The 26,879-nt window shown below is 39.3% G+C and overlaps 1 protein-coding gene and 1 pseudogene across 2 annotated transcripts in view; one reads left to right on the top strand and one right to left on the bottom strand.

Moving 5' to 3' along the window:
- HMCN1 (hemicentin 1) overlaps positions 1-26,127 on the bottom strand; it is a 508,266-nt gene extending 482,139 nt beyond the window's left edge. For both annotated transcript variants that reach the window (XM_029226849.1, XM_029226847.1), the window contains exon 1: positions 25,489-26,127. In XM_029226849.1, coding sequence (XP_029082682.1) covers positions 25,489-25,756 — 268 coding nt within the window. In that variant the 5' untranslated portion in view covers positions 25,757-26,127. The remainder of the gene's footprint in view (positions 1-25,488) is intronic.
- Positions 17,170-18,503, top strand: LOC114897788 (annotated as a pseudogene).
- Positions 26,128-26,879: the final 752 nt, after the last annotated feature.

Here is a 26,879-nt window from a genome sequence, read left to right on the forward strand (position 1 = left end):
CCCTATAGTCATATCTGCCTTTCTTCCAAAGTTATTTATACTCGTTGTTAAATAAAATGGAGACTGACACCATTTAACTTAAATATTTGGTCTCAAAATCCACAAGTGTTCATGATATATTCAGATAATTAAGACCAATTTAGGCCATTGTTTAATGTATTGGAGAGGTCACTCATACATCTATATCATTATCTATACTTCAGTTGAATGTAGAAACTGAAATACAGATTTAATGTAAGTTTAATGCACTTTGAATTATCTTTATGTATTGACGAGTTAGAATTTAAACATTAAAAATGTCATTTATTCATTAATTTCATATAAATTTAAATCAAAAGTTAACCACATAAAATATAAGATCTCACAAAATCTACTCTTATCAAAAATACAGAAGGTTATTCAGAGTATAAAATAGTGTAGTTTAATCCTTTGTTATCAGTCCCTTGGTTTAATTTTCTTTTTACCATTCTTTTCTTTTCTCTAAATTCTATTTTTTCCCCTCAAATCTGCTAGGCTTGTAGTTTCCTATTTCCTTAAAATATTTTCAAGTTCATCTTACCGCTTTAAACATAGGACTGTGTCTTATACTCTGACAATTCGAAAACCTTACATTCTTGTGCGTCTGTTTTGGCAGCTGGTTGTTCCTGCTTGTTCTTATCCTTGGTGCCTGGCTTCCGTGAGTGCTTGATTAAATTTTACTGTGATTTTCCCATTTCACTCATGGAACTATTGGGTTGGCCAGAAGTTCATTCGGGTTTTCCACAACATCTTACAGAAAAACCCAAACGAACTTTTTGGCCAACCCAATATGTCTGGGAATTCCTGGGAGCCTAGGAGCTTCATTTGCTTCTACTAGGTACACACAGGGCACAACCAGTTCAGGACCACCTTAAACCAAATCCACACCTAGCATTCTTGAAAATTCCTAGGTGAGGTGTATCTAAAGCAGCACATCCTTGAGAACATAAGGGTTTGGCTGTAACTTCTCAATGATTTATTTCATTTTGGTTTGATTTTTGTGCCATCTTCTACTCAGCACTAAAGGTGGGAGGGCAGGGAGTCTTGACCTCTGGCTCACCCTTATCCTGAGGGGATAGCCTTGGGATCTCAGCTTTATGCAGAGAGGTTTCCCCTATGACTCCCTATCACAGGTGGGCGCTGGGCTCAAAGCGACCAGGTTTTGCAACCTAGAATAATCCCTGCCCATGTCCTCAAGCAGAAGTGGCTTCAGTGTTCCACTTACCTTTCTGGGTTGTCATTTTCCTCTAAGATTTTAGCCAGGTAATTCCTTACTATTTTTTAGCTTTCTGATGCTTTTAAAATTATATATGTGTTCATCCCAGGTTTTTTAGCTGTTTTCAGTGGAAGCATTGGTCTGAGTATCCTAGCCCACTGTTTCCAGAAATAGAACCCTCCCTAGATTTAATAAGCCCCATTAAAGCAAACGTATTCTACGTGTCTGAAGTGTGTATATATATATATATATATATATATATATATATATATATCTCTCTCTTATATAAGGATACCGGTGCATAGGACCCCAGGAGTAACTGAACAATCCAAACCACAGAAAGAGAAGCTTTTTACGATGTGCCAAGATGGGAAGAACTGAAAACAGTAGGAGACTGTGAGCCTTCACTCCGCGTCAGAGGTTCTCAAACTTTAGAAAGTCTCAGAATTGCCTGGACGGCTGTTAAGAACACAGATTGCTGTGTCCCACCTGCAGGGTTTCTGAAGTAGGGCCTGAGAATTTGCATTTCTACTGAATTCCTAGGTGACGCTGATGTTGCTGGTCCAGAGACCACCCTTTCACCACCCTATTGCAGGAAAGCTCTGGAGTTTCACTGCTTAGATCCCAATCCTAGCTGTCCCTCTACTACACCTGTGAATTTAGACATATTTTCTCACCTTCTCCACGCTTGTTTCCTGTCTCGGTGACTAAGATTCCTCACCTGTAATAAGGAAACTGGTAGTACTTACCTCAAAGGGTTTGTTGAGAAGATTAAATGAAACAAAGGATGTAAAATGCTTAGAATAGTGCCAGTATTTAGCAAGCGCTTGGTAATATCAGCTATTACTAATATCATTAACACTCACCTATTTTTTTTTTTTTTTTTTGCGGTACCCGGGCCTCTCACTGTTGTGGCCTCTCCCGTTACGGAGCACAGGCTCCGGACGCACAGGCTCAGCGGCCATGGCTCAGCGGCCCAGACGCTCCACGGCACGTGGGATCCTCCCGGACCGGAGCACGAACCCGCGTCCCCTGCATCGGCAGGTGGACTCTCAACCACTGCACCACCAGGGAAGTCCCAACACTCACCTATTTTAATTACATCATATTTCAGTATTTACTCTCTTTTTTACCTATGTCCAATCTTATTTTCTTTTCTGAAGTTGCTTTTGCTCCCGACTCCCTCCCTCCTGCATGTCTTTAAAAATATTCTAGCATAGTTTCCTTGCAACTTTAGTTTACATGACACTCACAGACTAGTAGTCACTATCCCCCTTCATGACTGTCTACTTTATGACTTCTCTATTGCCAATCTTTCGAGTTTATTAATGACTACTGTATACTTAGCTCTTAATTATACTTCTTAATTACATACTTAATTCTGTCCATTTTTCCCAGTTTAAATTCCCAAGAGAGAATCTGACTAGTCAAATTATCATTTGCCGCCATGCCACATCACAATCCATGAACTCGCTGCCGTTGGACCAGGTCACCCTCCCTGGTCCAATCAGCTGTGGTGCAGCAAAATGAGAGGGTGAGTGGAATAAAATGAGGCTGCAGAGGGCTATCTTCAAAGCAGTGACTATGAATGGGGAAGATGCGCTAAGAAAGGCCTGGAAATGAAGCACACACCATGACTGACAAGTCTAAATACCACTGTAAGCTTAAAAACATTTAATGTTTTTGCTCAATTTGTTCTCATTAAAATTAAATACTGTGATTAAATTTCGTTATATCCAATAATTTCTCTTTTTATACAGACCCTATTCAGATATAGCTGAGCTCTCATGTCATGTGCTTCACACATGTTAAGAACATTGGAGGCCGTCAGCAATAAGTATAGCAGGACCTTCATGAATGGGAATAGGAAAAAACTGATCCCATGACAGGGGTGAAGTTCTACTAAGTGTATATTTACACTCTCTGCTTTGATATTACTATTGGACCCATCAGTCAGGAAATATGATAAAAGGGATAATTTTTGAAGACTGCCTGAAAGAGTGATATTCAAAAGAAAATCCATAAGACAAACATGAAGAGCACAGCAAACATTAATAAGGATGAAAACAACATTGCAACTCTTTCTAGAAATGGCATCAGATAATAATTCTATACAAACTGTGGGAGTTCCTTTAAAAACACCATCTTGAAATATTAACCATAACAGCCCTAACTTCTTACAGAAATACTGGTTGTGGATCCATCATCTATGAGTTTATTATGAAAATCTTCACTGAACCTATTTGTAATGTTGAAACGTTACATGTACACTTTTATTCTCCCTCATTCTCCATTTCACCATGCACAGCAGAAAATGTAGGTTTCTCACCTCAAAATATCCACTAACACATTATATGTACATATATACGGTATATATGTTCGTATATACTTATCTTTCTTGAATTCATTTTATGGGATTCCACCAGCTGTTTCAAGAAGTTAAGAGTTGTGAGCCACTCTTAATGATATACATTTGTTTTCCATTTAGGAAACTGGCTGGACCTTTTCTCATGGACCCCATCACAGGGTTAGCATCCAGCTCCTGGGTCCTAGAATATATTTTCTCTTCCTGACCTGAATAAACGACTTGCATAAACATTTTTGTTCAGGTATTCCTCAATTGTGTGAGACTGTCATAATTTGAACTCTAAATTATAAAATAAAAAATGTTACAAACATTACAGCACATAAAACTTAGACCATGACTAACTGTCCAACAGAGAGAACAGGTGACCAGCTGAATTAAGTAATCTCTCATAGCTTTACCCTTCTCATCTGTAAAATGTGTATACAAAGAACGTACATCAAGCCAAAATTGTGAGAGTTCAATGAGACAATGCATGTGAGCACTTGGCAGAGTATTTATTTTTATGAAATGTAAGTTCCTTTCCTTTTCTTCTACAATATATAATAGAAGAGAGAGCCTGCATTAAAATGTGATGCTGCTCTTTATTTTTATTGAGCACTTAGGAAGAGATACTATAAAGTTCCTTGAAGAGCAACCACTAGCTTGTTCCAAAAGTTAATTAACATAAAGAGCCAGATTTCAGCCAGGGGAGGAGAGAGCAACAGTAAAGGATATCATTTTATACAAAATCTTTTTTGTGTCTCTACGTTCAGCTAGATTGTTCTGATCCTCCCTCAAATGGATCCTTTCAGCAGCTAAATCCTCATTTTGGGAATGTGCCTTTGTGTCTCTGTAATTCCAGCCAACTCTTGACTCCACACTTCACCCTTGGAATTTTCCCTCAGGCCTAAGTTCATCTCTGTGGTTGTCGGCCTGTTTCTAGCTGTCCCAGTACTAGTTCTCAGGTTTCTGATACCATGTCTGGTATCAGCTCTCCCTCACATTTTGTTGCAGAACATGGAATCACTCCAGGCATGATCAATTTACCAGTGTCCCTGGGTTTGGGGGGCCTAGGTACTTCCAGTCTCAATGCTACCCTTTTCTAGATAACCTCCCCAGAGGACAGATCTCCTCTGTTCTTCTAATGCCCCTAGCCCTGTTCCTTAACCTTTGGGCTATAACAGCTTTAAGCATAAATAAAGGGATAAAAATAAGTTAACCGAAGAAGAAACTTCCATCATTTGAGGAAGACAAGAAGGAGGTGGGCAATAACAGGTGGAAAAACAAAAACCACTGTAAAAGTCTTAAAAAGTTTTGCATAAACATCCCCAGTATTAAAACAACTGGGATCTTGTAGTCTTAACCAACATCAAATCCCTTCTACACTAAAAGCTTTCAATTCAGGTTCTTGGGGTGTTTTTCCTTTAAGTTATTGCTGACACTTTTATTATCAGAACTAGTGTCAAAATGAATTCATTTCATTACCTATCTTATGCTTCGGTCAATTGTGCTGAAATCCATCTGTCCTGTCCTGTTAGTCTCTCTGCCTGACTTTACCACTAGGAGGGGTAAAATGTGCTTCTCCTCTGATTAGTGAATGACAGATTGATACAACTTCTAGTTTCCCCAGTTTTCTTATTTGCTAGGAACCATGACTATGGGAACTAAAGTTTCAGGATTAACCTAAAAAAAAACAAGCACAAACTTCATTCACTTTGCTTTAATAACCAAATTGTCCAAGCTAAATATGAGCACCTTAACACAAGTTACAAGTACCCAGAAGATGTGCGCTCAGAAACGCCATGTGTGCTCAGCCGTCTGTAAATAAAGTCCTACATAACATCTGCAAATCTTTCCTGGTGAAACTGGAACTTCATTATAAAAAAAAAAAACGCAAAAATTTGTTTTAAAGTGCAGAGACATATAAAACTGCTCACGGAAACCCCCTTCGAAAAAATAATAATGTCAGTTATTCCTTTCCAAACAGAATTGCAATGCAGGGTAGAATGTTAAGTCTTCCCCTAGAAAAAAGGAAATCGTTGTTCTAAAATACTCTTCCCCTCTTTCTTTTCTAGAGTACAAATCACACAGAGTATTCTACATGGAAGTTTTTCTGGTCCCCTAAAACTGGTAAAACTGAAACACCTATTATGAGCCTGTTTAAATAGGGTACCAGGCCAGGAAATTATCCTTTGTACACAGTCAATTGTAAAGGTGGATATTGTTTTAAGACATGCCTTCGTATTTATCACTATTTTTTCTCTCATGCTAACACTTAAATTTAGCATTTTTAAGATTAATGATGTAAGACTTATGATCTTATTAATAGTCAAGTATCTCTCTCCTAAGACTTCACTTGACCATCTTACTCTCCTGGTCATGTTCTTCCTTAGTTTTTATGTGTCTACAGTCAAAAGTCTCTCCCCATGAACCTACTAACTTCATGTTGAAGCTCACACATCAGCCAACAAAAACAGCTCTACCACTCACCTTGATTGACTGACTGCTCTCCAATTTCACCATCTCCTTTTCACCTCTGAGTCTTGAACATGCTTCCCCTCTGCCCTGTGCCATCAGCCTTTCTCCCCAGCTATATATCCATCCCTTCAGCCAAGTCTAACTGCAATGCCCCAGATTGGGGGAACATCTCCTGGTTCCTTGTCCCAGTCCCACCACCTTCCACTGAAGACTGGAAAAATTAACAGGCCATGAGGGGGTAGGAGAGTATATGTACTAGGAGCTTGGATCCTGGAGATGAATCGTGGATTTCAAATCTCAGATCTACCATTGACTAGTTATGAGGCCCAGGGCAGGAAAACATCACTTCTCTGGGCCTCTGTTTCCTCATACACGAAATATAAACAATATCATTATTTTGTGAGGATTAAATCTGTTAACGCATGTAAAGCACTAAGAACAGTACCTGATGCACAGTAACTATTCAGTAAGCATTAGCCGTGAGTATTACTGCCACAAAATCTGGATTCCCACATCCTATTATATGATGTTATAATGTAATTATATTATTATAATAAAATAATATAATTACAATATATTATATTGTAATTGTATATTATATAATAATATATTGTAATATATAATTATAATATAATGTTATTATATTATATGTAATTATATTATTATAATTCTTATTCTTATAGCATGATCTTCCAAACAGTATAAGCTCTGTAAGAGAAAGGATCATGTCTGACTCATTTATTGCATTCTAAGCACTAACTATTGTATAAGGCATAGAATAGGCACTCAAAAACATTTAATGATGCAACGAATAAGTGAATTATTGTCATACAGTGACTCTACCTCCAAGCCATGAGTCCAATCTTCCATTTAGGGAACTGTCACAGTATCCCTACAAGCCCATGTCCCCCACTAACAAACTAAAGCGGTTCAACTGCCCTAGAATGACTTCTCAACTTCTCTCACACCAAGTTCCACTGTGCATTACCTTTGAGGCTTTTGGACTTGAGTCAGCCGTTGCAATACTCTAACTTGATGTTTTGGAATCTGGGCTAAACTAGTTGATCCTTGGACTTGCTGAGTGTTTGCACTTGGTTTGTTTCCTGGACTATTTACAGGACTTGGTATCCTAGCTGTGCATAAGAAATACCCTGCTCCGGGTCACCACCTGAACGAGCATTTTCTCACATTTAGTCTATATCCTATTCCCACCAGGAACTGAGGAAATTGACAATATAACACCCCCAACTGTAACTTTGTTCACTAACTAGGTGGCTTTAAAGAGAAGAAAAATTGGGCTTCCCTGGTGGCGCAGTGGTTGGGAGTCCGCCTGCCGATGCGGGGACACGGGTTTGTGCCCCGGTCCAGGAGGATCCCACATGCCACGAAGCGGCTGGGCCTGTGAGCCATGGCCGCTGAGCCTGCGTGTCTGGAGCCAGTGCTCCACAACGGGAGAGGCCACAACAGTGAGAGGTCCACGTACCGCAAAAAAAAAAAAGAAAAGAAAAATTATCTGTTCTGAATATCAGTTGGTATTCTATTATTTGTTACTTTCTCATTATTATGGTACAATGACAATAGGTGTTAATAATGACTTGACTCAATACATTCAGTATCAGTTTACTCTTCTGTGTTTTATTAGTTGGAATGTTTAAGATCTTCCAAATTCCTAACACCATCCTATTGTCCGTGACATGTAACAGAAAATGTTTCATGCTAACAAAATCATGGGACAATACTACAAGGTTATATACAAGTCCATATCAAGGGCACTAAATCAATGGTATTTCATCTGTTCATTCAAAAACATGTATTGAATTCCTACTATACTGTTGTGTATTAAAATAAAGGATAGAGATGTAAAGATGAATAAATCATATTCTATGCCTTTAAAAGTTCATAAATTAGTCGATTTAAATTTAGGTTAAAATAATACTGAAGCATTTGAAATTAAAGCAGTTTCCAGTTTTGCTCTTCACCAAAAAAAATGGTGCCATCATGATCTTGAAGGATAGCTGCTAAAATCACCTCTTTTGAAGTGTATTATTTCTATTAAATCTTTCTAAATATATGTAGAACAGATCTAAAAGGACTTTCTCTCCTTATGACCCTTCATTTTTCAGTCAGTATAGAGTCTAATAGAATAACAAATGCATTATAACGCTCTGGTCTTAATATTGAAGGAACATCCCAGGAAAGGCAGAGAGGGAATCAAAGTTCAACAGCCATAGACCTGCTCCCTCCACAGTTCTCCTCGTCTTTACAGCACACTCACATTTCTGCTACGTTAAAACAGTGAAAATGTGTTCATATGGCAAGAAGGAAATAAGGGGAAAGGACAACACTCTCAAGTGTTTATAATCATAGACAGTATAAAAAGCAGGCTCTGGTCAAGCTCTGTTTAAATGTATGCATTTTTCTTCCAATAGAGCTGTAGCCTGTCAGGAATAGATGTAATTTGCGCTCTTAAACCTCCAACCATGGCCTTCACTAATGCTTCCGTTCTGTTTTGCCTATTAATACACTTCCAAGGAACACTTTTGGGTTAGTCTACAGTCCTGACTTTGGAAGTAGAAATACCTGGATTTGAATCCCTCCCCCACTACTTGAGGACATCTTGATCAAGCTCTTTAACCTCTCTGATCTTCACTTACACAATGACAGAAATAACAGCTACTTCATAAATAACATATGAAGATGCCTAACAAATGTTGGTTCTCTAACTGTTGAGTCAAAAGTTAATTTTTAAAAAAGGAGAAGGAGTAAGACGATGAAGCCAGGAGGGGGAAAAAAAAAAAGAATAAGTCAGGGGAAGTAACAGGAAGAGGAGGAGAAAAAGAAAAAGGAGGAGGAGGAGGAAGACAATGGAAAAGTTTTTTAAATCATGTCATCAAGCATGAAAACCATAACCCACTGGCTTCAAAAGCAGAACAGCTATAAAATTAAAAGAATAACAGGAAATAAAGCCATAAACTGGTGGTTTGCTTGAAATGCTGTGTATCAGTGAATAAAGAATGAATGAATTGTACCAACCTAATAGGGCTGAGAAAAGGCAGAGGCATGTGTAGAGCATTCCTAGACAATGTATATAGTTGACCCTTGAACAATGCTGGTTTGAACTGTGCAAGTCCACTTATCCGCTGATATTTTTCAATAGTAAATACTACAGTACTACACTGCCCATGGTTGGCTGAATCCGGGGATGAAGAGGAACTGCAGATAATGAAGGCCAGGGCTAACTGTAAATTATAAGTGGATTAACCCCCACAGTTATTCAAAGGTGAACTATATATATCTTCCAACAAGCCTAGTTACAGTCCAAATGCCACAGTTGTCAAAGAATATTGAGAAGTGGTAGTGAGACAGGTTATAGCCATTTTCAGGACTGCATCTTCTATCAGTATTTTAAATAAGGATGATTTTATTGTTTGTAATTGATTCATCAATGCAACCAATATTTATTGAATGCTTTCCCTCCAGTTCTGCCCTCCAGCACTCTATGGTCTAGTAGAGGATACAGGATAACATCCACAAATAACCAAAATACAGGATTTGTGATAAATATAGTGAGAAATGCAAATGAAATATAATAAAGACTCACACGAAGAAAGATTTACCTTTGGTGGGAGTAGTCTGAAAAGGCTTCATGAAGGAAATGATATTCATTCATTCATTATGCATTAAGCAAATACATTGTGGCATTTTCCCATATACCTGATACTATTTTAAGGAGTCAAGAAACACATCCGTCATCAAGACAGATGAAACAAACTTTCAAAGAAGAAAATAATAAACATGCATACAGATTTATACATATATAAGTAAGTTTAGACAATGACAATTGTTTTTGAATATTGAAATAGGGTAGTCTGATGGAAAGCAATTTCAGGCAAGAGGAGGCAACTTCGGGTAATGTAGTCAATAAAAATCTCTCTGAATTTTTAGCATTTGAGCTGAGAATTAAAAATATTCTTGGCAGGGACTTCCCTGGTGGCGCAGTGGTTAAGAATCCGCCTGCCAATTCAGGGGACACAGGTTCAAGCCCTGGTCCGGGAAGATCCCACATGCCGTGGAGCAACTAAGCCCGTGTCCACAACTACTGAGCCTGCACTCTAGAGCCCGCGAGTCACAACCACTGAAGCCCGCATGCCTAGAGCTGGTGCTCTGCAACAAGAGAAGCCACTGCAAATGAAAAGCACGCACAACGCAACAAAGAGTAGCCCCCACTCGCCACAGCTAGAGAAAGCCCGCAACAAAGCAACAAAGACCCAACGCAGCAAAAAATAAATAAATACATTTATTAAAAAAGAAAAGAAAATATTCTTGGCAGAAAGAATAGGAAGTGTAAAGGCCTTGAAATGAGAATGGGCTGAGCATGACAGAGCATTCGTAAGAAAGAAATTGAAAAAGAGTGCAGAGGTACTCAGGTGGCAGATCACATAGGGCTTCCTAGGTGAAGGAATTTACCAGAAGGAATTTACATTTTACTTAAAATCTGTAGGAAGCTGTTGAAATGTGATTTATTTCCATTGTTAAAAAGACTACCATGGCTTTTGTGTGGACGGAGGCAAGACTGACAGCACGGAGACCAGGTGGAAAGCTATTACAAAGTTAAGAGAGATGCTGCTAACAGTTGACAGTAGTGGCGACTGAGAGAAATGGACAGGTCCAGGCTGTATTTTGAAGTTAGAGCAAAACATGTTGAATAAGTGTGTGTGTGTGTGTGCGTGTGTGTGTGTGTGTAAAATTGACTGACCTGACCATTTAGAATGTTGGTAGAGAAAAAGGTAGAGAAAGAAAAGTGGAAAGGAATTCATGTTTATTGGTCACCTGCTATGTCTAGGCACTTTATATCAATTACTTCATTTAATGCTCACAACAATTGCAGAGGTAGATATTATGACCCCTCCCTTTTTTCTTCTGAGATAAAATTAAGGGAGAAATATGTTAGGTAAATTGTCCAAGGCCCCATGACTAGCAGAGGACAGTTTCAAATCCAGGTCCATCTGACTCAAAACCTGTGTCCTTTTTTGACCTAGTATCTCTCTGGGGCTGTGAAAAGGCATCAGTAAAGACACAAGGTAAGTAAAGGTATGCACAGGAAACATCAGTGTTTCTCAGTGTGACTGGAGAATGTTCACAGGGGAATAGTAAGAAACTGAACTGGTTACAGCCTTTAACAACTCTCTCTTCTCCCAGAATTTCACCATGATGTCCTGTAAAACTCTCGGCTTAAAGCATCTCTCCAGCTCCACCTCCCCAGCCATCCACACTTACTGACTTCCACTGCCAAAACTCCATTTGTGAGCATTTTCTGTCCATCCTACGGATGTGATTTTCTAGAAGAGCCCAGGTTTTCTGAGTGCTGCACAGGAGATAAGAAATTTGGTTCTCCTCTGCTCCACTCATGGGGAGCCCCTTTGCTCCTATTCCCATCTCTCTGGAACCTCACCAGCCCCAGAGAGAATAATGGGGTTCCCAGCCTCCTGTGATTCTCATCAGGTATGGCTGCCCCGGCCTGCCAGTCCTCAGCCCGTTCCTGAACCCCAGACATGGTTTACAGAGCAGCTGTGATCTCCTCAGCCAGCTGATAAGGTGACACTTGAGACTTTTCACTCTAGGTTCCCCAGCCTCATACAGGAATGTCCAAGCGGCACATGATGGTCTCACAGTGGCCAAGGATAAGTTCTAGAGCCTTCCCCTAGCACTGCACCCTGAGGCTTAGCAGCAGCCTCCACTGGAAAACCAGTGAAAAACAGCCTTCCAGGTTTTGGCCAATCCTGATGCTGTTTGGCCTACACATCTCCAAACCACCCTGGACAACCTGCTGAGTTAGCCTTCGGCCAAGCTACCTGACCCACAGGATGTGGCTTTTTCTAATCTCCACAGAGGGAACTAGATCAGGTAGAGGTCCTGGATTAAGAAGGATGCTACTATGTAATAACAAAATGGATAAATCCACCAGGTAGATAATTTTATATGCACACAACATTATAACGTTACAACAAAGAGAGTAAAGACTGGCCAAAGTACAAGAAGAAAAAAACAGATGACAGTGTGTGATTTCCATATATCGCTATCACAAATGTATAGGGCAAGCAAATAAACATAATTAGAAGTACAGATTTGAACAACAGGATCTTATACATATTCTGTAGCACTTAATATGTCCCAGGCACTATTATAAACACTTTACATATTAATTAATTTAACCCTGAAAATAATTCTATGAAAGGGTACTATTATTATGCATATTTTACAGATGAAGAAACTGAACATAGAGAGGTTATGCCCAAGTTCACAGAGTTAATAAGTAGCAGAGCCAGGCTTGAAACCCAGGCAGTCTACCCCAGAACCTATGTTCTTAACCACTATGTTATACTCCCTCTCTAAATAATACAATTAACAAACTTATCTAAATTATATATAAAGAATCACATATCCAATAAGCAGAGAATACTGTTTTTCAAACACACTCAAAATATTTAGAAAATAATCATTGACCAAACTGGCTCATTCACAAAAGCAGTCTTTACAATTTTTTAAAAAGAAAAAAAGTATGAACTAAAGTTAAAAGCCTTAAATGTCTGTATTATGAATAAGATAGGTAAAAATAAACATATAAATTTCAAAGTTAAAAAGAAACAACAGAACAAAACTAAGGAAAGTGGAAGCTAAGAAACAATAAAAATAGGGCCACAAATTAATAAAGTAGAAAACAAAAAAATAGAGATGATCAAAAAACCACAGGCCATTTTCTTGAAACAGACAAAGCTATTCTTTTTCAGGAAATTTTGTACATAATGTGAGAGTTCATATAAGCCTCAGTTGCCTCCTACATAAAATAAATTTAACATCGACCAGTTAGGTTTTTTGTGAGCCACACAATGTATCTAGTTCCGTGTCGGTCCATAGTAATGACTCAAAAAAATAAAATGGTAGCTGTTATTATTAGAAATAAAAATGATGCTACTAAGCCTGTGTCACTAAGACGTGTGAGCTGAAGTGTTCCCTCAGGAGTCCCTTCCAGCCATGCTGTCTGCAACAGATGACTTCATCAGGCTCCAACTCTCCCAGGGCCTGAACTGGTACCTTAAATTTATAGCCAAGTCTCAGACTTTGCAAACAGCATATCCTGCCCCGCTTTACATCACCATCATCTGCAATCACTGCCGCAAATGCAAATCATTCCTCTTCCCTTTTCCTATCATCCTGTTTCCTCTCTCCTGACCCATTCATTCACATCCTATTTCCTCACAAATCCTGTGGCCTTCCAAACTATCTTCTCACAGGAACTCCGCATCTAATCCCCACTTTAGCTGAAACAAGGTTCTCCATAGATGGCACCACCTCTCCTACAGCCCTCCCCAGTGGAGTCTGCTCATTCTTCAACATGCCATTTTGAGGTGTGTGCCACCTGACACCCTCTAACCTTCTTCATCATTGTCATCTCCCATCTGAAGACATCTCAATGAATCCTTATTAAATAAAAATTTGACGCCTGACTCACTGGCTTCCTCGGCATTTTAAGCTCTGTTATTATCCAGGTTACTTTAACACACATGTTCAACGCTGCAGACTCAAGTTCCTTGATTTCAATCCCACAATCTTCATTTCTACTCAAGCTGAATTCTATGATCAATCACTCTGGCCATTCTTACCAATTAATCCCAAATTCTTTGTTATATTGTCCTTCACATGCAAAATCTCAACTCTTGTCAGTCCAGCACATCCAGATTTGACTCTATGATCTGTCACTTCAGTCTCTCTCTTATCAATATTCTTCTCAACCATATCTTATTTCTTTAGCCACAACTGCTCAACGAAATCCCAGTCCTAGGTCAAACAAGTGATTAAACTCAGCAATTATACCCAGGCTGCCAAGAGCTACTGGAGAAAATCACAAAGGTAGGCAGTATTCAAGCATCACAAATTCATCTTCTGAACCACAACTCATCCTGGAAAACTGTCTCTGTGTCCACAGGTAACTTCTACCTCCAAAACTCCACCATTTTTCTACAATCCCTTACTTACCATTCTGCCACTTCCCTCCTCTCAACAAATGATCCTCCTTTCTGTTTGAGAAAAAAAGAGTCCATCAGACAGGAAGTCACCCAACATCCTGCATCCTCACCTACCACCTTGTCCATGACTATACCTATCAATGGTCTGCTTCTCTCCTATTACATTCAACCAAAGGTCTTCTCGTGCCAACAGCCAATCCTTCTACTTTGCATTATATCTCCTCTTACTTCCTCAAAGTCCTGGTTTTACAAACTATCTGTTCTCCCTTTGGCATATTTTATCTCTTCTATTCTACTGACTTTTCTAGCAGTATTTAAATATTTATCCTCTCTCCCACCTTAAAAAATGTCCTTTCTCAACTCTAAATCCCAATAACTAATGATTATTGAGAATTTACTGTGTGAAAGGGATTGTGCTAAGTTTTGGACATCTAGTATTTCACTCCTCACATCAACCTTATAGAGTAGTAATACTATCCCCAATTACTGAAAGTGAAGCACAAAGAAGTTACAATCACACAACAAGTAATTGGTGGAGCCAGTCTTCCAACCCAGGCATCAGACTCCAGAGCCTATGCTTTAAGCCACAATGTTATGTTTCATGACAGAACCACACTGCATTCATTAGCTCCATTTTCTTACCTGTCATTTCAGCCTCCTGATTCCACAGCTCCAATGAAACTGTCTATTTTATTTTAATCTTTTGGTTAAAAGCCTTTATTTTCAGTAACTTTATAAATGGATAGAGTTGACAACTTCTCCTGCTTTAAACTAACAACTTTTTAGATTTCCAAACCCTGCTCCTTCCTGTTTCTCTTCCTACTTACCTGGACTCTCCTTTGCAGAATCTTTTATGAATGTCCCTTCTATTAAATGCTTGTGTTCACCATAGTTCTTGCCTGTCTTCCTTCTTTTCTCAGCCTACATGCCCTCTTTAGATGATCTCATTCATTCCGATGGCTTCAGCTATCACCTATATAAGTTTCAAGTGGAGAGGACAGTTACCTGGCACTATTCACACTAACAGTGACAGCTGGAAATGCTGAGGGGTGGAACCTGGAGACTGAGAGGCCAGCCAAACAGATTCACACAGGGAGACATTTACTTTCATAAATTTACCATCAACCAAGATCTGGCTCTCAGACTTGCAAACTCAGAAACTTTAACTTGACACTGTCAGAATACTTTAAACAACAGAGGCAGATGTATAAAACTGGTATGCCAAAATATGACTTACCAACAAGGAATATAACTGTCTGTGAATCTGAGGTATATGCCAGTCTGACCAGAGCATTCTCTCACCATAAGTAAAGTTCATGAGGTTAAATTATTTGGAGGCTGTTTGGTGAGCATGGAACCAAAACAAGGAGAGTTAATAGTATGATCCAAATATGTAATGACATCATTACATATTTATAAAGATAAACAGTCTATCACCACAGTTGGAACATTGCTCATGATGGACTAGTTATTTAAGTGTAGAATGAACTAACACTCCAAACCGCAGATAGAACTTGGCAAAAATATATATATCTGATTTAAAAATGGGCAGAGGATCTGAAGAGACATCTTTTCAAAGACATGCAGATGGTCAACAGGTAAATGAAAAGTACTCAACATCACTAATCACCAGGGAAATGCAAATCAAACCCACAATGAGATATCACTTCACACCTGTCAGAATGTCTACTATCAAAAAGGCAAGAAATAAGAAGCGTTGGTGAGGATGTGGAGAAAGGGAACCTTTGTGTGCTGTTGGTGGGAATATAAATGGGTGCAGTCACCATGGAGAACAGTATGGAGGTTCCTCAAAAAATTAAAACTAGAGCTACCATATATATGATCCAGCAATCCCACTTCTGGGTATTTATCAAAAGAAAACAAAAACACCAACACAGAAAGATATATGAATCCCCATGTTCACTGCAGCATTATTTACAATAGCCAAGATATGGAAGCAACCTAAGTGTCTGTTAATGGATGAATGGAAAAAGAAAATGTGGCATGCATACACACATACACACACACACACACACACAGAGGAATATTATTCAGTCATAAAAAAATGGAAATCTTGCCATTTGCTACAACATGGATGGACCTTGAGAGTTTTATGCTAAGTGAAATAAATCAGATAGAGAAAGACAAATACAGTATGTTCTCACTTATATGTGGAGTCTAAAACAATTTTTTTTAAAACTAATGGATACAGGGCTTCCCTGGTGGCACAGTGGTTAAGAATCTGTCTGCCAATGCAGGCGACATGGCTTTGAGCCCTGGTCCGGGAAGATCCCACATGCCACAGAGCAACTAAGGCCATGCGCCACAACTACTGAGCCTGCTCTCTAGAGCCCGCAAGCCACAACTACTGAGCCCACGTGCCACAACTACTGAGCCCATGCTATTGAGCCCGCATGTCACAGCTACTGAGCCCGCCTGCCTACAGCATGTGCTCCGCAACAAGAGAAGCCACTGCAGTGAGAAGCCCACGCACAGCAACGAAGAGCAGCCCTTGCACACCGCAACTAGAGAAAGCCCACGGGCAGCAATGAAGCCCCAACACAGCCAAAAATAAATAAAATAAATTAAAACAAACAAAAAAACTAATAGATACAGAGAAAAGACTGATGGTTGTCGGGGCAAGGGGTGGGGCGGGCAAAATGAGAGAAGAGGGTCAAAAGGTACAAACTTCCAATTATAAAATAAGTAAGTCATGGGATTGTAATGTAGAGCATAGTGACTACAGTCAATACTGTATTGTATATTTGAACGAGGCTAAGAGATTAAATCTTAAAAGTTCTCATCACAGAAAAAAACAGTTTCTAACATGTATGATCACAGATCTTGACTTATCGTGGTGACCATATCACAACACAGACAAATATCAAATCATTATGTTGTACACCTGAAACTAATATTATATGTCAATTATGCCACAATTTTTTTTAAAAGGAACTTGGTTGTACAATGTCTAAGTCTGTTTCTGTGACTCTTTTTTCATTGCTGACCTCTCATACTTTTGGTTGAGACTTTATTTTGGACAAGTTAATGTATAAGGAACTTATAACAAAGACTACCACCCTGAGAGTAACAGTGCATCTTAAAGCTAACTTTACATATCTTTTCTCTTTCATTGTATGCCAATTTCATATTTTAATCTACAGAAGGCAATCATATTTCCCTTTTTTCCATGTTCTAAGGGCCAAGTCCAGTCTTTTGGACTTTATTAATAGCTCAGAAATCCATACCCTTCTTCCTATGCCCAAGTCCCCTCAATTTTCCTCCCTGAATTGCTATGATGGCCTCAGATTTCATCTCTCAGCTCTCAGGACTGCCTTACTCCAATCCATCCACGACATAAAGATCTAAAATGAAAACCCAATCATGTCACTTTTCACTTACAATCCTTTCAGCCTCCCAAAAGCTTTCAGGATGAAATCCAAACTCCTTAATATTTTTGATTAAACTGCTTTTATTCATGCACTTTCTCCAGGTAACACTTCTTCCAGAAAACCTTTGCTGACCATCACCCTCCTGAATTCGGAATCAGGGACATGCTCTCAGCTCACACAATTCCCCATGCTGTTTTCCCCACTATAAAATGTTTCACAGCATATAATACTGTTATTTCTCTTGCCTTTCTCCCCAAAGACTGTTAACTTCTTGTAAGCTATACCTCATTATCTTTGAATCAAAAGCACCTAGCACAGTCCTTGACAAACAGGGAGTTTATTACCTATAAACAGAGATAAGCAGTCATAAACATCCTTGAGAATGGTTATTGTTTGCCTGATAAGAGGCAAGCTATAAGCAAAACCAAATTCTGATTTACTATCAATCAATTAAAAGGCTGTCCTCAACCTAATAAGGAAAAAAAAAAAAAAAACCTTCATCCTGTGGGAGTCATAGACGATTTTTCAAAATAGAAGCATCCCTAACAAACTTAACATATTTGATATATCAAAATTCGATTCCAAATGCTGGTAGCTGGCGTGATGGCTTCAAGTTTACTCCGCAGAGCTGAAGCGCTGGCCATGCAGGCCCTGACGGCCCGCAGTCCCAACGGAGTCTCCATGGTGCACTCTATGGCATCTGGAGGTGGTGCTCCTACTGATGATGAGCAGGCATCTGGGCTGGGGAGGGAGGTCGTGCCGGCTTCACACAAGGGGCTGGACCCGTACAATATGCTCGCCCCAAAGGCAGCCTCAGGTACCAAGGAAGACCCTAATTTAGTCCCCTCCATCACCAATAAGTGGATAGTGGGCTGCATCCGTGAAGAAGACAACAGTGCTGTCATCTGGTTCTGGCTGCATAAAGGCGAGGCCCAGCGATGCCCTAGCTGTGGAACCCATTACACGCTGGTGCCCCACCAGCTGGCCCACTGAGCCCCTGCACTAACTCACTCAAAATGTGATGTAAAGTTTCTTCTTTCCCATAAAAACTAGCCATTACATTGGCTCCTCCTCCCATTTTAAAAAAAAAAAATTTGATTCCTACACTTGTAAGTTTTCATTGTGCAGAGCAAAACGTCTCCATATCCTCAGAAAACAACCAGTGACATGGGATCTACACTCACAGGTTAAAATAGTCTATCATCCTAGGAAACAAAGTTATCATTATCATTGTCTAACCAAAATCTCTCACTCTTAAATTTTAGTTCATTTCTTTTAGTTAGATTTCTCTTTGACTTAAAAGACCAGTCCATTTCCTCATGAAAACCCTTTTCCTGTAGGATGTGCCAGAGGCAAAGGGAGACTAATAGCTTCTTGGCTACTTTTTCTATATATACTGAAACTGAAAACATTCAACTTGAAGTTTAGTTCATATAAATTGGTATAGGTTTTCAAGGTCTGAATGTGCGATACTTGCCTAGTAAAAATCTTTCTATTCTATTGCTCAGAAAAATATTCTAAGAGAATCTTTTCATAAAAGAAGTCCTAGAGGTTTTTTTAACACTTTGTAGGTCCTGGAGAAACATACAAAGTCACTGAGGGCTCAGAAGTTTTATTACAATGAAACTTTTAAGCGCAGAGACATGTAATGCTGCTATTTCTCCCAGTGAATCAAGTCCTTGTCACTTTGAGTCTCTTTGCAGTCCCTTATCTTTCACTATATTATGATCATTAAAACCATGGACTTCAGTAATAATCTACCAATGCACTGATTTTATAGATAAAGAAACAAGTCTGGCAAGGTTAAACGATTTGCTTAAATGACAAGAATAAGGAAGAGAACACAAATTTGTTCCAAATTGGACATTCTTTCTACTACATCACATGGGCATTTTGTAAAATACTGGTTGAATCATTTATCAAAACTAGTTTCTATTTTGTTCTATTTTATATTTGTTCTATTAGCTTCATGAACAAAACAACCTTTCCAGTAGCTGGAAACAGCAATATAATTCCAAAGATTTCCAATTCCTCTACTCCCATTCTATTTTAAATTCTCTCCAAACAGGCTTTCACTCCCATCGTTTCTTGTTGAGACATCAATGATTTCCACGTTGCTAAATAGATTAGCCAATTCTCGGTCCTCTTCTTAACCAACCAATTAGTGCTTCTTCCTTGGAAAGCTTTCCTCTCTTGATTTCTAGTTATACTCTTCAATCTTCAGTTTCTCAGGCTACTTTGTTCTTTTATCATCATCTCTGACTGCTAAACATTGGAGTATTCCAAGGCTGAGCCCTTAGACCTTTATTAATTCTTCATTTAATCGGTCCTTTAGTGGTCCTACCTAGCCTCAGAGCCCTGATTACCATCCTATATGTGCCTCTGGATCCCAAATTTATGTATCTGACCCAGACCTGTCCCCTTGAATTCTAATCTTATATATCTAACTGCCTTTGTAATATCTCCACTTGGGTAACAAAGGCATCTCAAACTTAAACATACCCCAAAATAATAGCCTCAGTCTCCCACTCTTTCTCAAACCTACTTCATGCTTGTTCTCCATCTCAGTAAATCGCTATGCTATGCTTCTACTCACTCAAGACAAATCCTCAGGATCTCTCTTATCTTCTGTTATTTTTCTCTCACATCTAGCTCATCATTAAATCCTTTTGGTTGAATCTCCAAAATATACATAGAATCCAACTATTTCTCAAAACTTCCAACTACCAACTTTACCCAAGATATACCATCCTCTTCTGCACCTGGCTCTGATGACCAGGGAGACTGTGCCACTGCGTCCCACAAGACACCTGCTATATAAGGCCACTCTTTCAAGACCAGGAGACACAGCTGATATACTTCATATATAGAAACAAACACAAAGAGTTAGGCAAAAGGAGAAGACAAAGGGATACCTTCCAAATAAAAGAATGAGATAAAAATCTCAGAAAGGAACTAAACAAAACAGAGATAGCAACTTACCAGACAAATAGTTTAAAGTAAGTAAGAGTCATAAATAAGCTTAACGAACTTGGAAGAAGAATGGATGAACTCAGTGAGCTTCAACAAAGCTTCAACAAAGATTGAAGGTTAAAGAGAGAATCTTAAGGTTAAAGGTTAACCTTAAGGTTAAAGGTTAGAGAGAGAATCAAAGGTTAAAGAGAGAATCTTAAAAGCAGCAAGAGAAAAACACTTAGTTACATACAAGGGAACCCCCATAAGACCATCAGCTAATTTTCAGCAGAAACTGTATAGGCCAGAAGAAACTGGCACAATATATTAAAAGTGCTGAAAGAAAAAGCTTACAACCAAGAATACTCTACCTGGTAAGGTTATCACTCATAATTGAAGGAGATATAAATAAAGAGTTTCCCATAAAAGAAAAAGCTAAAGGAGTTCATCACCACTAAACTGGCCTTACAAAAAAAAAGTATTAAAGGGGCCTCTTTAAATGAAAAGAAAAGCCCATAACCAAACCAAACCAAACCAAACAAATTATGAAACAGAAAATCTCACTGGTAAAGGCAAACATACCAAAGGTAGTGGTTCAACCACCTATAAAACTAGCATGAAGGTTAAAAGACAAAAATAGTAAAATCATTGATATCTAAAATAATCAGTTAAGCAGTACACAAAATAAAAAGATGTAAATATGACATCAAAAGCATAAAACATTGAGGGTGGGGAAGTAAAAATGTAGTGCTTTTAGAATGTACTTGAACTTAAATGACCATCAACTTAAAATAGCCTCCTATATACGTAGTTGTTATATATGAACCTCATGGTAACGACAAACACAAAACCTATACAAAATACACAAAAAATAAAGAGAAAGAAATACAAACACAGCACTAAAAACAAGTCATCAAATCACAAGGGAAGAGAACAAAAGAAAGGAAGAGGACAACTACAAAAACAACCAGAAAACAATTAACAAAACTGCAATAATATTATTCTATGAATTATAATTATTCCTATGAATAATTATTCTAAATGTAAATGGACTAAATGCTCCAATCAAAAGACATAGGGCAGCTGAATAGATTTTAATAAAAAAAGACCTATATATACACTGCCTGCAAGAGACTCACTCACTTCAGGTCTAAAACACACATACTAAAAGTAAAGGAATGAAAAAAGACATTCCATGCAAAAAGAAACAAAAAGAATTGTTTGAGTAGCAATATGCATATCAGACAAAATAGGCTTTAAAACAAATACTAACAGGAAACAAAGAAGAGTATTACATAATGACAAAGGGATCAATCCAATAAGAGGATTATAATACTTGTAGTATGCACCCAACACAGGCATACCTAAATACATAAATATTAAGATATAAAGGGACAGATCGACAGTAATACAATAATATTAGGGTACTGAAACATACCACTTGCATCAATAAATAGATCATCCAGACAGAAAATCAATAAGAAAAAGTTGGCCTTAAATGACACATTAGACCAGATGGATATAATAGACTATTATAGAACATTCTATCCCAAAACAGCAAAATACACATTCTTTTTAAGTACACACAGAACATTCTCCAGAGGTTAGGGGTGGGACTGAAAGTTCCAATGCTCTAATCACAGGGATGAGTCTCCTGGCAATGAGCCCCCATTCTTCAGTGGGGTTCAAAGGTTACCTCATTAACATAACAGAAGATACCTTTATGGCTCTCATCACTTAGGAAATTTCAAGGGTTTTAAGAGCTCCTTGCCAGAAAAGGTGACAAAGCCCAAATATTTATTTCATATTACAAATCACAATATCACATATGTTCACACAGAAAAATGCACACAAATGTTTATATTAATAGAAGCATTATTCATACTAGCCAGAAAGTGGAAACAACCCAAATATACATCATAGATTAAAAGATAAACAAAATGTGGTATATCTATAAAATGGAATATTATTTGGCCATAAAAATTAATAAAGTACTGATTTATGCTACAACATGGATGAACCTTAAAAACATTATGCTAAAGTTAAAGAAGCCAGTCAAAAAAGACCACATATTATACGATTCATATGATTCCATTCATATGAAAGTCCAGAAGAGGAAAATCCACAGAGACAAGAAGTAAATTAGTAGTTGCTTAAGGCTGGGAGGAGGATGATATGTGGCGGCGGAGGGGAGGGGTAGAGGACTGATAACTAAAAGGCACAGGGCTTCTCTGTGCAGTGAGGAAAATGTTCCAAACTTGACTGAGGTGATGGTTGCATGTATATATCTCTGAATATACTATAAACCACAGAATTGTACATTTTAAATGAATGATTGTATGGTAAGGGAATTATATCTCAATAAAGCTGTTAAAAATGAATGCATTAAATGTGATTCTAGAAGTGAAAAACCCATCTTAAGCAGAGGTAGCATCAAAAAGTTGACTTGGCTTGCCATGACCCTGGTCCTCTCTGGTACTTCCTCCTACCATGGGTTATGTTGTTGCCCCTCTAACAATAGCTTCCTACATACACATTTTCTGAATGATTTTATCACCTCCTTGTCAACTTGTTAGACTTATTGCTCTTGTATGTCTGTATTTTCCATGTATTTTCATTTTTACCCCCACCTGAAAACACACACCTTGCTCCAAACCATAACGCAGAGGTCCAAACAATCATCTGTAAAGGCTTGAAGGTCTTTGTCAAATGCCTGAGACTACAGCCCAGATCTTACCCATTATTTCATCTAGCTAAATGCAAAAGCAGATGTCAAAGGATTTTGAAAAGCTATAGTCGAGGTGATTCATATAATTATATTAAATTACACACATCTTTTCTTTGCCTGTCAGTTGTGTCAGCGACTGTGAAAAACCACCACATGTAAAACAGTCGTAAAACGTTACAGTTGGACATGACCTTAGCGATGTTCAGATTCAATTCTGCCATTTTATATTTGAGATAACAGATACAAAAAGGTAGATAGACTTCTCTAATGTCACTCAGTAAGCCAGCAAAACTCCATTCAAGGCCCTTTCTGTCCACTGGTGAGCACAAGCTGATAACCAACCAGAAGTACAAGGGAATCAGAAACTCGTGATGACTGTACACACACACAAACAGAAAACGACACACAAAGATAATATTACAATCCACTACAGTGAGTCAGTAGACTTAATTAAAGGTTATTAGTATGTTTTATTTCCCTCTTTATCTTCAAAAACACTTTGGTCTTAGCCTCTCTACTTTGAATCACAATGGAACTAGAATTAATCATTTTTGCTGAATTATACATACAATTAATTTTATGGAACCAATTTAAGTTAATCATTTTCTCATATTATTTAACTCAAAATAGCTATAATTTCTTAGCCATTTGTAATTAGCATACCACCTTTCCCTACTTTAAATCATGATTGCCAAAGTATAGGAAAGTCAACTACAACAAACTTCCCCATTTGGTAACAACTGGAAGGCGGCACACTACAATACAATTTATTACAATAATTTTTCAGATCGTATCAAAATATCATGGTGATCTAGTTTCCATTTATGACTAGAGGCAATTTTTGTGTTCTGCTTACAGCAACATCATTTCATAACAGTTTTCTGGAGGAAAGCAAATTGTGGTGTTAGAGAAAAGATTTTTTACTTTTTTTTAGCCTATTTCAGATTCATCCCTATAGAAGAAACATATTTAGCCTATTCCAAAATAGCAAAAGTCTTGGACCACATCACAATTGGCATCTTGACATTTAATAAATTAAAACATTATAATACATGAGGTATCTCACGGAGGCAGCTAACACAGTAAATGATCGTTCAATTCTTCATTCAAATATAAAGAACATATCAAGTTTGATCAACGTAGAAATTACTAAGATATATGTATATCCCGGAAGAGTAGGATAGGTTATGGTTTTCATCACTTAAAGAACAACAACAAACAAAAATCCCAGAGTTCTATTTCCCTCTAAATTCCTCCCCCTGCCAATTTTTTTAATAGCTGAAACCTGCCACATTTAATACCCAGCAATGATTTGAACTCATATATGCTTGTCAAATGCACGAGGAAAGAATGTGAGATTCTCAGTATCAAACTCTCATTGTGAAGAGGTTGTGTCAAGGTCTTCCAGTGAAGAGACAGATTTCATTAGAAATGTGGGAGAACAATGGGGGAGGACTTTTAAGAAACCACTGCTTTATTTCTTCAACTGGGCAGCCACTTGTGCTAATGAAACTCAGGTGGATGTTATAGACAGCCAACCCCAGGGCTCCCCAGGCAGTGCTACCCTCAGCAATGACAATGAAGGCTCCTATGAGCCTCACAGAAAGGTGCCACTTTAAAGAGAAACAAAAAAGTAAAGAGGATCAAATTCCAGTGGAGCAGCTGAAACCCATGGCTTTAGGGCAAAAAATAAAGTGACTGTGCTTCAACTACCTTTAAAGAGCACCGCCATACCAAATTTCAAGCATTTCTACTGGATGAGACATGGACATAACATTTATTACCATCTGTGAACCTAACTAAGGATGATCTGGTGCAAAGAATTTGAATAGATTCAATTAAGAAATGAATGGCTTCTTATTTTCATCTCTTCAGTTCATTAGTAATCATTGCTTAACAAGCTTCCTTGTGTCTCATACTACAGGTTTTTCTCCCCCCTACTTGAGAGTTATCTTGAGTACGCTCTCAAGCTGGATGTTAGCTCTTAAAGTATTGCTGCTGAATACCCATGTCCCAATCTGCCTTAATTAAACACTTTAGTTCTAAAATTTTTAAGTTAATTAACTGCTCTTGATGTCGTTGCTCTGGTTCTGATTTTCATAATTCCACATTTCCAGGTTTGGGTACCACCGTACAATCACCCTAAACAAGCCACCTCCATGGCTGAGACTTTAGGTATCAGAAAGCAAACCCAGATACAGGCGAGCAATTCTTTGTTACAACTGTATTCAGCTACACATTTTTTAAAAATTGTTCTGAAAGTCACACAAAATTTCACAGCATAAGAAACAATGTAATCATAAGGAATAACAAAGAATAAATATTTCCCTTACCTGGATCATGGAAGGGCACCAAAGCAAAGTTGAAAAGAGGTCTCTTAGGTCTTTTCAAAGACGTCTCCAAAATTTTGGAAGCCCCCTCGATAACCTGAACTAAATCATCATACATGGAACCCGTCACATCAAACACAAAAGCCAACGTGGAGGCCCCCTCGGGAATTTCCTCAGCCCTGATCTCTGACTGGGGTCTTGCTTCCTGAGCCTGGGAAGTATAAAGAAGAGTGAACAGGAATACTGTGCGGACAATGTCCCAGGAAATCATTTTGTCTTTCTTTCCTTTTTTTTTTTTTTTTTCCTGAGCGCCTAAGCACTGTGCTGAGTCCTCCTCAACAACAGGCAGCGGGTTTCTTCTCGGGGCAATTCATTCGACTCCCGAAACCTCTTTGAACTCGCAAAAAACTGGGCGCTGAGAATCAGATGGGGACAAGCACCAAACCCGAAACCCTGCAGGGGCCGGGCGGGCAGAGATGCGGCAGCTTTTGTCCAGACGCAGCCTCCTCCGGGACAGCCGAGTGCCCGCGGCCCGGGCGGCGTGTGGCTGAGTGCGGGCGGCGCGCCCGGCCCATGCCCCGGGGGCCGTTCCGAGCCAGCGGCGCCGCACAGAGTCCGCTGCCCTTGCCGCCGCCGCCGCCGCCGCCGCCGCCGTCGCCGCCGCCGTCGCCGCCGCCGCGCCGCTCTCCGCCGGGCCAGCCGTCGCGGCTCCCAACTTTCCACTGCGCGCCTCCAGCCCGGGAGCTGGGAGGTGAAGGGAAGCCGGGCTCGGCCTCGCCTCCTGATTGGCCGGTGGACGCCCCCCCCTCCTTTGCTCTTGGGCGCCCCCACCTCCTGGAGGACGACTTCTCTCCACTGATTCTCGGGTCAATTCAGTACCTGGGAAGCGCTCCCAGTATCCCCTCCGCACCCGCCCTCGTTGTTTCTCACTTCCCAAACCCCAAGGTAAACAATGGCTTTCAAGAATGTGTGGCAAGAACCCGAACCGAGGGACACCACGCTAACCAGCACTAAGGGAATTGTATTTTTCTACGATGCACAACGCTGCTTCAGACACCTCTATCATAATTCCCCTCCCCCACCAAGAAGCCAAGACCTCCCCCCCTCCCCAGCCCAGCCTCCCGCTCTCAGCCCGCAACTCAGCCCAGCCGGGAGGGGGAGCTGGAAAGTTCTCCCGGCTGGGCTGAAGCCACATTCTCACTCTTTGATCTCCTCAGGGACTGTAGAGCTTTGGGGAAGGGAGGGAGGACAGAGCTGGATGGGCCAGAAGCGGGAGGAAGGGGAAAAGGGCTGTTGAGGGAAATGAGAGAAAGACAGCTGGAACTGGGTAGTCACTGATTGTAGTTAGGAAAGATGGTAGAAGGGAAAGCAGCTGGATGTGGAATACAGGGTGG

This window comes from Monodon monoceros, unplaced genomic scaffold (genome assembly GCF_005190385.1).
Source record: "Monodon monoceros isolate NGI ecotype Baffin Bay Population unplaced genomic scaffold, NGI_Narwhal_1 Super_Scaffold_18, whole genome shotgun sequence".
Classification (NCBI taxonomy): domain Eukaryota; kingdom Metazoa; phylum Chordata; class Mammalia; order Artiodactyla; family Monodontidae; genus Monodon; species Monodon monoceros.